At 35.9% G+C, this 13,675-nt stretch overlaps 1 protein-coding gene across 1 annotated transcript in view; it reads left to right on the forward strand.

The window, feature by feature from the left end:
* The window catches only part of LOC106084864 (uncharacterized), a 776,497-nt gene that overhangs the window by 20,674 nt on the left and 742,148 nt on the right, over nt 1-13,675 (forward strand). The window contains exon 2 of the mRNA XM_059363995.1: nt 1,080-2,294. Within this exon, the coding sequence (XP_059219978.1) occupies nt 1,147-2,294 (1,148 nt within the window). The 5' untranslated portion in view covers nt 1,080-1,146. The remainder of the gene's footprint in view (nt 1-1,079; nt 2,295-13,675) is intronic.

Consider the following 13,675-nt stretch of genomic DNA (forward strand, 5'->3'; position numbering starts at 1 on the left):
CAAAACCCGCCAAATGGATATATAGACCAATCACGACAATATAGAGCCGCCCCACTTCAAAATACCTCCCTATTATATAAAATTTATTGATTTTCGGGACAAATACCCTTGGGTCCACCCCCCCACACAACTTTTTTACCGACGCCATTATAGGACTCGTATGAAATGTTTCTGAAAGTAGAGCATGAATCTAATATTTACTTTGACCACCCCCGAAATACCCCCAAAACCCAAAATATTTACCAATACGGTAATATGGGACTCAAAAGGAAGATATTTGGAAGTAGAGTAAGCATTTGCCCGGAAACCGAGCAGGGACAAACTTCTCACACAACAATTAGTGCTTTCCGATTCAAGTTGAGTTTATCAATGGTAAAAGCCCTTTTTTACAGCCGGGTCTGAAAGGAGTGCCGCAGTGCGACACCTCTTTGGGGAGAATTTTTTACATGACCATGCATGGCATGCTACCTCGCAAATATCGCCAGCATTTAGAGAGGATAACCACCGCTTTAAATTTTGTCCGAAGTTCTCGCCAGGATTCGAACGCAGGCGTTTAACGTCATAGGCTACAGTAGCACGATATCCACATTCAGAGCGAAGTGTCCCCACGCTAAAAAAATATTAGATAGTTAATGAAGGCGCAGTGGAGCAGGCCCCGCCCAGCTAGATTTCTATAGAAATGAAATTTTGACAAAATCTTCTTCTTATATAAAAAAATTAATTTGTGTTTATTTGTTGGTTTGTCTGTTTCGTTTAGACTCAACAGATAGTGCCTAATGATACCTTGATGAAAATAGGGTACTATATTGTTTGATATCTGAAGGGGGGAGGACCCTCCCCCTTACCCTAGTTTTCAAAAACGCCTGATCTCGGAGATAGGTGGTGCTATTTTCTCTGCAAGCTTTGAAATCAGACATTCAGTGTCATGACAAACGTGCTCTATTCTCTTCTACTTGTCAAAAATTAGGTTTTATGCAGTAGTTTTTGAATAGTCTTAGTCATTCCCTAATTTTCTAAATTCAGTTTCCTTGCAATTTTTCTCAAAATCTAATCTTCTTCTTTTCCATCCTTTTTTTTAGGATTCACCCAAAACAATCAAACTGAAGTCCATAAGCAACACCCTTATCTAAAATCCAATTTCACATTATGGCTGCTACCAGTGCTGGCCATCAAACGCTGCAGCAACAACAGCAGGCCACAAATGCTGGGGCTCAGCAAAAACTGAACAGTTCCAATTCGACCATTAATATTGCAATGACAAGAAATGTGCAGATGCAACAACAAGCGCCTCAAATACATAATTTGCAACAGCAGCAACAATTAATGCAGCAATATACCCAGAAGCAGCAACAGCAGACACAGCAACAGATAAACTTCACAATGCAGCCGCAGCAGCAGCAATCGTATCTTATGCAACAGCAGCAGCAGCAGCCGCAACCGCAACAACAATCTCAACAACCACAAGCAACATACCAAGTCTCTACGCAGCCATCACAGCAACAAATGCAACTGAAATTGCAGCAGCAACAGCAGCAATTGTTTCAGAATCAAAATAGCCAATTTGCTAGCAATATGATGCCCTGCCAGAATTTCATGACACCACCACCCCAACTGCACACACAACCACATAGAGGCAACATCACCACCAGCTCGAATAGCCTCAACTTGGGCAACACCATCACTTGGAGTCCACAATATCAAAATTTTCAATATGGTCGCAAGCCAATACCCATAGTGAATAGTAAAATTGGAAATGCAGCATCACCTAGACCCGTTGTAAAGCAGCAGTCTTACATTATGGCTACACAAACTACAACTAGCCCCCAAAGCAACGGTAGCAGCAGCCCTATTGCTGCCAATCCCCAATTGCTGCAGCAACATCAAAATGTCCAGCAGCAAGCAACAACACCAAATAGTCAGCAGCAAACAGCAAGTGTAGCAAATGCCGCCATACCAACAAAAACGGCAACCCCAAGACCTGCTGAACATCAACAGCAGTCCAATGTTGCACTGTCTAATGGCACAAGCAATAATGGTTCGAGACAAACAGAAGTTGCTGCTAGTGACAACCGAAATGTTGCCACTATTAATAAGAGCAACGTCAATAACAATAACAACAACAACAGCAGCAATGTTGTTAAAGATGTGCCAAGCACTTTACCAAAAACCTTTCTAACAAATGGATTAAATGCAAAGCCAGAGGATGCTAAGGGCAAACAGCAGGAGGGAGTTAAGGCCAATTTGCCACCGGGTTGGAGAAGAAACAACAACAACAATGAAATTGTTTATACAAGGTAAGTTGGGAAAATGTTTCTATCAATTTTGTTGATCAAAGTTTGAATGCTAAAGGAAATTTTTTCAAAAATTTAGTTGTAAGAAAATAATTTTGAAAATTTTAAAATTTTGTCAAAATTTCAAAATTTCCTCTAGTAAATTTTTCCAACATTGCAACATTTCTGTAGGAAATTTTGTCAAAATTTCTAAACTAAGGAAAATTTTTAAAAATTTATATCTACAGGGAATTTTGTCAAATTTTCATTCCGTTAGGAAATTTAGTCAAAATTTACTTTCTCTGAGAGGTTTTGTCAAAAAATCCTTTTTTTGTGGGAAATTTTGTCAAAATTTCCTTTTTGAGGGAAATTTTGTCATAATTTCCTTCTGTGGGAAATTTATTCAAAATTTCCTTTTTTTGTGGGAAATTTTGTCAAAATTTCCTTTTTGTGGTAAATTTTGTCAAAATTTACTTTTTGTGGGAAATTTTGTCATAATATCCTTCTGTGGGAAATTTTGTTAAAATTTCCTTTTTGTGAGAAATTTTGTCAAATTTCCTTTTTTTGGGGAATTTCTAGTAGAAACTTTTCTTTCAAAACTAAATTTTGTCGAAATTTTGTAGAAAATTTAGAATCTCTAAGTAACTTTGTCTAAATTTAATTTCTATAGGAAATTTTGTCGCAATTTCAATTGCAGCGGAAATTTTATTAAATTTTTTTTCCGTAGCAAATCTTGTCAAAATTTCACTTCTATGGAAAATTTTGCCAAAATGTAACTTTTGAAATTTTTCAAAATTTCACTTTTGTAGGAATTTTTTTTTAAAATTTCACTTCCATGGGAAATTTTGTAAAAAATTGTAATTCCAAGGTAAATTTTGTCAATATTTCACATTTGTGGGAAATTTTGGAAAAATTTCACTTCTGTAGGATATTTCGGGAAAATTTCACTTTTAAAGAAAAATTTGTTAAAATTTCACTTTAATGGGAAATTTTGTTAAAGTTTCACTCCTATGGGAAATTTTACAAAAAATTTCACTTCCATGGGAAATTTTATAAAATTGTCACTCTCATGGGAAATTTTGTCAATATCTTAGGAAAATGTAATTCCTTCTGTTATTTCTGTAAATTTCATTATTGTGGAAAATTTTTTAAAATTTCCCTTCCATGGAAAATTTTGTAAAAATTTCACTTCCATGGGAAATTTTATAAAAATGGGAAATTTTGTCAATATTTCACTTCTGTAATTTCTGTAAATTTCACTATTGTAGAAAATTTTTTCAAAGTTTCACTTCCATGGGAAATTTTGTAAAAAATTCACTTCCACGGGAAATTTTGTAAAAAATTCGCTTCCATTGGAAATTTTGTAAAAAAAATTCACTTCCATGGGAAATTTTGTAAAAAATTCACTTCCATGGGAAATTTTGTAAAAAATTCACTTCCATGGAAAATTTTGTAAAAATTTCATTTACATGGGAAATTTTGTAAAAAATTCACTTCCATGGGAAATTTTGCAAACATTTCACTTACATGGGAAATTTTGTAAAAATTTCACTTACATGGGAAATTTTATAAAAATTTCACTTTCATGGAAAATTTTGTCAATATTTCAATTCTGTAAGAAATTTTATAATTATTTCACTTTAATGGGAAATATGGTCAACAATTTATTTTCTATGGCAAATTTTGTAAAAAAAAATCCACTACTATGAAAATTTTGTCAAAACTTCACCTTTATGGGAAATTTTGTTAAAATTTCACATATATAGGAAAATTTTTCAACATTTCACTTTCATGGGAAATTTTGTCAAAATTGTACTTCTTTAGAAAATTTTGTCATAATTTCAGGTCTATGAGTAGTTTTGTAAAAAATTTCCTTTCTGTAGGAAATTTTGTCAAATCACAAGGAAATTTTATTAATAGTTCACTTCTATCGGAAATTTTGTTTAAATTTCACTTTTATAGAAAACTTTGGTTAAAATTTCACTTATAAGGGAAATTTTGGCAAATTTTGCCTTCTCTGGGAAATTTTATAAAAATTTCACTTTTATAGGAAATATGGCCAAAAATTTCTTTTTCTATGGCAAATTTTGTCAAAATTCCACTTCTATAAAAATTTTGTCAAAATTTTCTTTATATGGGAAATTTTGTCAGAATTTCACTTCTAAAGAAAAATTTGTCAACATTTCACTTTCAAGGAAAATTTTGTCAAAATTTTACTTCTATAGGAAATTTTGTCATAATTTCAGGTCTATGAGAAGTTTTGTAACAAATTTTCTTTCTGTACGAAATTTTGTCAAAAATTCACATCAAATTTTATCAATAGGTCACTTCTATGGGAAATTTGGTTAAAATTTCACTTTTATAGAAAACTTTAGTTAACATTTCACTTTTTTTTGGAAACTTTATACAAATTTCACTTTCACGAAAAATATGGAAAAAAATTTCTTTTGTATGTCAAATTTTGTCAAAACTCCACTACTACGAAAATTTTGTCAAAACTTCCCTTCCCTTTTGTTGGAATTTCACTTTTATAGAAACATTTTTCAACATTTCACTTCCATGAGAAATTTTGTCAAAATTTTACTACTATTGGTAATTTTGTCATATTTACAGGCCTATGAGAAGTTTTGTAACAAATTTCGTTTCTGTAGAATATTTTGTTAAAATTTCCCTCCTATAGAAAATTTTGTCAAAATTTCCAAATTTATGGGAAATTTTGTCATAAATTCATATTACTTGGAAATTTTATCAATAGTTCACTTCTATGGGAAATTTTGTTAAAATTTCACTCTTATAGAAAACTTTGTTAAAATTTCATTTTTATGGGAAATTTTGGCAAAACGTCACTTCTATGGGAAATTTGGCAAAATTTCACTTCTATGGGACACCTTTACTTCTTTGGGAAAATTTTACTTCTAAGGGAAATTTTGTCACAACTTCAGATCCCTGTGAAGTTTTGTATTTTCTGGGCAAATTTTGTCAAAATTTCACTTCTTGGTAATGGCCAAAATTTCACTTTAAATGAAAATTTTGTCAAATTTCACTATAAAGGAAAATTTTGTCAAATTTCACTTTAAAAGGAAATTTTGTCAAATATCGCTTTAAAGGGAAATTTAGTCAAAATTCACTTTAAAGGGAAATTTCGTCACAACTTCACTTCTATGGTAATATCCAAAAGTTCACATGAAAGGGAAAATTGGTCAAATTTCACTTTAAAGAGAATTATTATGAAATTTCACTTAAAGGGAAATTATGTCAAAATTTTACTTCTAAGAGAAATTTTGTAAAAATTTCATTTCTATGGGAAACTTGTCAAAGTTAAATTCCTCACTTCTATGTGAAATTTTTGTCAATATTTCACTTTTATGGGAATTTTTTTATTAATTAGTTAGAAATTCGCTTCATTTGAAAATTTTATCAAAATTTCGCTTCTAAGAAAATTTTGTCAAAGTTTCACTTCTATGACAATTTTTTTTTTAAATTCCGCTTCCATGAAAATTTTGTCAAAATTTGACATCTTTTTGGAAATCTTGTCAAAATTTCCCGTTTTTGGGAATTTTCTCAAAATTTCCCGTTTTTGGAAATTTTGTTAAAATTTCACTTTTGTGGGAAATTTTTTCAAAATTGAAATTCATAGGAAATTTTGCCAAGATTTCACTTCTATGGGAAATACTGTCAAAATTTAACTTTTAGTAGATTTTTTTTTTAAATTTCTCTTCTTTTATCAACATTTCACTTCCCTGGGAAATTTTTTAGAAATTTCACTTTTATGGGAAATTTGTTATCAAATCACTTGTTTTGAAAATTTTATCAAAATTTCACTTTAAAGATAATTTTGTCAAAGTTTCACATCAATGAAAATTTTCTCAAAATTCCGCTTCTAAGAAAATTTAGTCAAAATTTGACGTCTATTGGAAATTTTTTCAAAATTTCCCGTTTTTTGAAATTTTATGAAAATTTTGTCAAAGTTTCTCTGGGAAATTTTGTCTAAAATTCAATATTATGGGAAATTTTGTCAAAGTAGGATTTCTTTGGGAAATTTTATCTTCATTTCTCTGGGAAATTTTGTCTAAAATTCACTATTATGGGAAATTTTGTCAAAGTAGGATTTCTATGGGAAATTTTATGCACCTCTTTGGGAAATTTTGTTAAAATTTCACCATTATGGGAATTTTTTTTTTAAATTTCAACTTTATGGGAAATTTTGTAAAAATTTCCCGTTTTTAGAAATTTTGTCAAAGTTTCATTGATGTGGGAAATTTTGTCTAAATTGCTCTTGTATGGGAAATTCTGTCAAAGTTGGAATTCCATTGGAAATTTTATTTTATATTCACTTCTGTGGGAAATTTTGTGAAAATTTCACTTTTTTGGGAAATTTTGTGAAATAGTCACCTTTTAGTAAAATTTTGCTCAAAATTCAAATTCTTTGGAAAATTTTGACGAAACACCATTACTTGGGTAATTTTGCTCAAAAATTGTATAAAGATTTAATTTTTTTAAGGTTTATTATACCCTCCACCATAGGATGGGGGTATACTAATTTCGTCATTCTGTTTGTAAATCGAAATATTCCTCTAATACCCCATAAACAACATATATTCTTGATCGTCATGACATTTTAAGTCGAACTAGCCGTGTCCGTCTGTCTGCCGAAAGCACGCTAACTTTCAAAGAAGTTAAGTTAGCCACTTAAAATTTTGCCATATAAACCGATCTGGGATCTTGACTTTTTGAGCCGCTAGAGGGCACAATTCTTATCCGATTTGGGTGAAATTTTGCATGAGGTGTTTTATTATGACTTCCAACAACTGTGCTAAGTATGGTTGAAATCGGTCCATAACCTGATATAGCTGTCATATAAACCTATCTGGGGTCTTGACTTCTTCAGCGTCTAGAGTGCGCAATTCCTATCCGATTTGGCTGAAATTTTGCACGACGTGTTCTGTTATGATTTCCAACAACTGTGTTAAGAATAGTTCAATTCGGTCTATGATCTGATATAGCTGCCATATAAACTGATCTGGGTTCTTGACTTCTTGAGCCACTAGAGGACGCTAATCCTCTCCGATTTGGCTGAAATTTTGCATGAGGTGGTTTGTTATGACTTGCAACAACTGTACCGCATATGGCTTAAATCGGTCAATAACCTGATATAGCTGTCATATAAACCTATCTGGGGTCTTGACCTCTTGGGCGTCTAAAAGGCGCAATTCCTATCCGCTTTGGCTGAAATTTTGCATGAGGTGTTTTATGGCGACTTTCAACAATTGTACCACATATGGTTCAAATTGGTCTATAATCTGATATAGCTGCCATATAAACCGATCTTGGGTCTTGACTTCTTCAGCCACTATAGATCGCAATTCGTATCCGATTTGGCCGAAATTTTGCACGACGTGTTAAGTTATGACTTCCAACAACTGTGCCACATATGGTTTATATCAGTCCATAATCTGATATAGCTGCCATATAAACCGATCTTGAATCAGGATATCTTGAGCCACTACAGGGCGCAATTATTATCAGATTTCTCTGAAATTTTGTATGAGGCAATTTGTTATGACTTCCAACAATTTTGCTAAGGATAGTTCAAATCGGTCCATAACCTGATACAGCTGCCATATAAACCGATATGGGATCTTGACTTCTTGGGCCTCTAAAAGGCGCAGGTAATATCCGATTTGGCTGAAATTTTGTACAACGGCTTTTCCCATAACCTTTGCCATACGTGTCGAATATGGCATGAATCGGTTTATAGCCTAATACAGCTCCCTTATAAACCGTTCTCCCTATTTTACTTCTTCAGCCCCTAAAGTGCGCAATTCTTACTAGATTTGGCTAAAATTTTCCACAATTTTCTACTATGATCTCCAATATTTAATTAAATATGGTCTGAAATGAACTTTTGCTTAAAAAGAGATACCGTGGAAAGATTTCAACAAATACGATCCATCGTGGAGGGTATATAAGATTCGGCCCGGCCGAAATTAGCACGCTTTTACTTGTTTTTGTTTTTTTTTGTCGTTACTACTTTCTAATGTTCGTTTTTATTTGCCATCTACTTTCTTCCCATTCTTTCCCACTTTTTTAAAACATCCTTCTTAGCTTTCCCTTTCCTAGTTATGCCATTTTACGATACAGATTAAATTTTCCCACTTCGACATTTATCACTTTAGCAGTGTCCTTGGAAACTAAACATTGACAGGATTAGAGAATGTTTTCTCTTTTTGTTTTAATGTTCCATAAACATTGCCATAGTACTTAAATTCTAAATCGCTTTAGCTTTTGAGTTATCATTAGAGTATTCCCCTTCAGATTTTCCCCTCTCCCTTTTTATGATTTTCCATTGGGCAATTTTATTAAAAAGGAAATTCCAAGACTTATTAACTGCACCTCAAACACTAACAAACCTAAACAGAGTCAGGACACACTGTTCTGGCTGGCTCTTGTTTTGTTGATAAAGACTTGAGGATTTCTTTGGGCTTCAACAAACAATGGTCATAATAATAATGCAAGTTGTTTGTTGAAGTATGAAAAAATTACCAAAATGCGAATGCAGTCAACTATAAATCGAGCCTTGTAACCAGATTTAATCTTGCCTTTCTTTGAGTGCTGGGAGCGTAGCAGTAGCAGCAGCTTAAAATAACACTTGCCAAGTTTTTCATTTCCTTTTTTGTAGCGGCTAAAAAAGGTCTATAAAACATTGTTGGCGTTGGTTTTTTTTATTTGATGGAGCGTTGAAATTGCCATAAAACCCCCGCATTCTTCTTGGGTGTGAGTATTTAAAGTTTATAACCTTGGAATGCCGAAATGGCATACAAGGAAGAATGAACCCAGATTAACATTTGATGAAACCATAAAATTGTTTATAACAAGGACACAACGACGTCAACGCTACCGTCGAGGACGAACAACAACGAGTAATGGCCGTTGGTGTTATACTTGAAAATGAAAGCCTTAGTGTGCTGGTATTGTCTTGTTGTTGTTGTTGGTTTTACTGTTTTTGCTGTTATTTGGGATTTTATTTGTTTGTTTTATTCTCATTTAGTTGGGGGGGGGGATATCCTCGAAAGAGGATATTCTTTTGCCAAAACCAAAAACTTGTTTTCATCCCCAAAAAAAGCAATGTGTAGTGGTGTTGACTCTGGTTGTTTGAAAAATGCCCTACACCACTGCGTTAGGGGTGTTAAGGCATAGTCGATTTTGGAGTAGTATAACATTCTACGTGGAAAGCTTGTGGTCACCATGTCCTTATATGTGTAGATCGGACTATATGTTTATATGGGAGCTTTACGAGAACTGGAACTGATATTTCCAAAATTGTCTCCTTCATCTACGGCGTTGACGCTGGTTGTAGGGTTGCCTTGTATGCCGCATTCTTGGCTCAGTAGCTTTTTGTTACTCCTGGTCGTACCATGGATTCCCTGCAGAAGGCTTTTGGTACCCTAGTACAGATATAGCGGCTCTTCCATAGAGTGGGAAATGATTTGCCATTGCGCTGCAATACTATCGATACAAGGAGTGCTTTCTTCAAGCAATTGAGTCAGCCAAGTGTAGTATGCCGTTGCCACCTGTTTTGTTTGCAGCTTTCTAATATCCAGCTTGCGTGCAGTGTCAGATCGTACATTTCTCGCCACAGGAAGACCTACGGCAAAATTTGGCTCAACAAGGTAATGATCCGAATCGATGTTCGCCCCTTGGATCGATCGAACATCTAACACGCTGGTTGAATGCCTTCCATCTATCACAACATTATCTGTGAATTTGGTTTCTCGTGTTTTGATCGAGTGACAGCAATGTGGCCATGAATCCTTCGATATTGGATGCTGATGTTGCCAACTACGAAGTCTATTAGCCTCAATCCATTATGGGAAGCTTCTTTGTGTAGGCTAAATTTTCCGACTGTTGGACCAACCAAGGTTTCCTTCCCTATTTTCGCAGAAATCTGCCAGAACGATTTTAATATCATGGGTGGGACAGTGGTCATATTCTCCTTCTAGGCATTTGTGGAAATATCCTTGATCTGTTCGTCCTTGTCTTGCGTCGGGGCAAGGGCGTAAATAAATCTGGTGTTGAAAAATTTGGCCTTTATGCCTTTTCAACACCAGCTTTATTTACGCCCATGTCCCGACACAAGACAAGGACGGACAGATCAAAGATATTTCCACAAGTGCCTCGAAGGAGAATATGACCGCTGTCCCGCGACCATCTGTCACTCGTTGTCCTGGGCCTTGTCCTGAAAACTTAGCTTACATGTCGCTAAAGGCATACCCATATGTCTCCCATCGACGCGGATTGTGGCATCATCAGAATAAGCCATAATCTCCCTACTTCATCGCCCTTAGGTGATGTTAGGTTAGGTTAGACGTTTTCGTCCATTGTGATAAACTTAGCTTACATATCGCTAAAGGCATAACCATTCATCGCCCTTACCCTTCTGGTTGTTATAGCTTTCCGTGATTGCCCGTGATCAGGCTCCCGGTAACAAAACTGAGTCTCTGGGTTCACAATGGAGATGCTCAGACCTGTTCTGCCATCTAGCTTTGATTTATCCGTTTGGCATGAACTACCAGATGGCAATACTGAAGTTTTGTAAATACAAGGCTCCGGTATCGTCTCAAGTATTCGACCAGAAACCTCTTTCAAAAACAAAGAGCTATAATAACTCGTTGTTCCCTCCACATGGCCTCAGCCACTCTACTACTGCCCCGCTAGCTGCACCTTTCTTGTGTAGGTGCGACTGTAATCCTATGTGACCCTTAGAGACGCCATAGATGGTAAAGATCTTCTTCCTACTTTTACTGAATGTGCTTTCGACAGCTTCTTCGTTCCAGCGCCTCACTTGCGCTTTTTTTTATTTACGTCCGTAACATCGATACGTTTGGCATGTAGGATTTAGGATTTCTGTTGGCATACCGTTATCCCCAACTACCGGATTGTGCTATATTTCGGTGGCATAATTTGCACCCAATTGATGCGGATGGTGCCATAAAAGTTAATCACCTTTTTACAGTCCTGAACGGTCTGTGATTTAAGCGCCCTGGTTGATATCGGCCCAGTAGCCATTTGTCAGCAATGCATTTGTTTAACCATTTCGTGATCTTTCGAACTTCCGACTGAAGGACAGTGTTTTGATAAGGCAGGTGATAGAAGAGCTCAATCTCGGGATGGTTGCATTTCGTGACTCCTTAGATCCGAACATGCGTGCAGAATTTCATCGCATCTCCTGTTGAAACTATCTCATCTTGTTCCCAGACCTTCTAGAGATATGTCTGCGAGTTCACCCAGATTGCAAAAAAACCCCAAGACTTGTTCATGTAGACCCGAATATGAACAAAACTCTGGCTTGACGGTCTCCTCCTTATCCCCATCCCGAGAGCTTCTGCAATAATCGTTATAGGGGATTTCCATGTGCCCAGCCATAGCTGCCGACTTGAGGACCTTGTTTTTTGCTTTTGACTTTATCACAAATTGCTGTGGCCTGTGGGGAGAATGTGTAAGAGCTGTCCAATGTAACGCCAAATATTTTGGGACACTTGATGGTGGGAATAATATCTCCATCGACCATCACTTTTAGCTCAGTATTCACCTCACGAGTATTTGTAGTGAACAACGTGGCCGAAGATTTGGTCATCAGATCTCTTGCAGCGAAATATGAGGCAAGTTCGTTGAGGAAGACGTTCAACCTATCGCAGATGTTATCAAAGAGTTTGGGGTCTGATGCCATGATCGTAAAATCTGAAGTCTTCCTACCTACAGGTATCCACCGGGTGATATTTGGATGGACCCCATTGCCCTCCAGGATAGCGACTATCGACCCTTTACTCACGTTGGTAGTAGCTCCTCCATATCCATAAAGTCCGCCATAGTGTACATTTTCAGTGCTAAGGCTTCTCTTGTATTTGGCATTTGTATTTTACACTCGAGCGATTTTAGAATGACCGATTAACTCCTGCACTACGGTGGCCAACTCCTTAGCAAACAATGTTGTGTTTTAATTTCTTTGAAAAATTCTCTTTTATTAGAAATTCTAAAATTTGCCATGTTTCTATTAACAGAACTTTTGATACAAAAATGTAATTTCCTTTATGAGTTTTAAAAAAAAAATAATTCTATACAACATGCAGGTTTCTTCAACCCCTTTTAGCTTAAAAAAAAACTAGGTTCCAGGTTGAATAACATTTTGATAATAGCCTAAAGGCTTTGCTGTCGCATACATTTTGCTGCCTTTGCCTTTGATGCAGCGAATTGCAATGGCAACATATTTCGTAGTGAGTAAAACCATGTCAACAGCAAAGCCCCACCGACAATGCATCCCATTCAGGCCTGCAGACAAAATGACAGACATCTGTCAACTTTGCTCGACATAAATGCAAATATTTGTGTATACATGCATATATACACATGTCTTTTGATAACTGACAAGATATCGGATGCATTAAGTGCAAATGGTAATGAAGAGAGAGAGTTGTGTATGATGGAGAGGGACAACATTAGGGTATCATTAATGGAGAAATTTTACAAATTTTGCTTATTAAAAGAAACAATTCGCAATTTTTGTCCGACTTGGCTGGAATTTTGTGCTGTGTTATGACTTCTAATAACTGTGCCGAGTACGGTCCAAATCGGACTACAACCTGGTATAGCTCCCATACAAACCGGTCTTTCGATTAGCCTTCTTTGGTTCCTAGAAGTACGGTCCAAATCGGACTATAACCTGGTATAGCTCCCATATAAACCGGTCTCTCGATTAGCCACGTTTGGTTCCTAGAAGCTTCAATTTTTGCTGGTTTGACAGAAGTTTGTATGTAGAATTGTTTGTCGGTTTGTTTCGTGTAGACTCAAAAACGGCTGAACCGGGATCGGGAGGGGAGGCGGACCCTCCCCTTTGCACTAAAAGTATATCCCAAAAATAAAAGTGAACCGATTGGGACAATATGGGATTCAAATAAAAGGTATTCAAGAGTAGATTACGAATTTCATAATAAAAGTTGGATCCAAGTACCTGGGGGGCCGCCCCAGCCCCAAAGCCCCTTAAAATAGGTATATTTGAGGATCATGACAATATGGGACTCAAATGAAAGGTATTTGGGAGTAGATTACGAATATGGTCAGTAAGTAGGAATAGGCTTAATAATGTACTCTTAACGGAAGGGGGCGGACCCTCTACCGGTACCCCAAAAACACCACCTAAAATCAAAAGTGGACCGATAAGGACAATATGAGTATCAAATGAAAAGTATGCGGGAGTAGATTACCAATCTGGCATACAAATTCATGTCAAAGTATAGGATGTCACCCCCACAAAAACTCCCAAAATGGGCATATTAGTCAATCACGGATATATGGGACTCAGTTTGTTAATTCCTTATAGACTGAAAAAGGGCAGAACCGATTTTCTCGAA

This window comes from Stomoxys calcitrans, chromosome 2 (genome assembly GCF_963082655.1).
Source record: "Stomoxys calcitrans chromosome 2, idStoCalc2.1, whole genome shotgun sequence".
NCBI lineage: Eukaryota > Metazoa > Arthropoda > Insecta > Diptera > Muscidae > Stomoxys > Stomoxys calcitrans.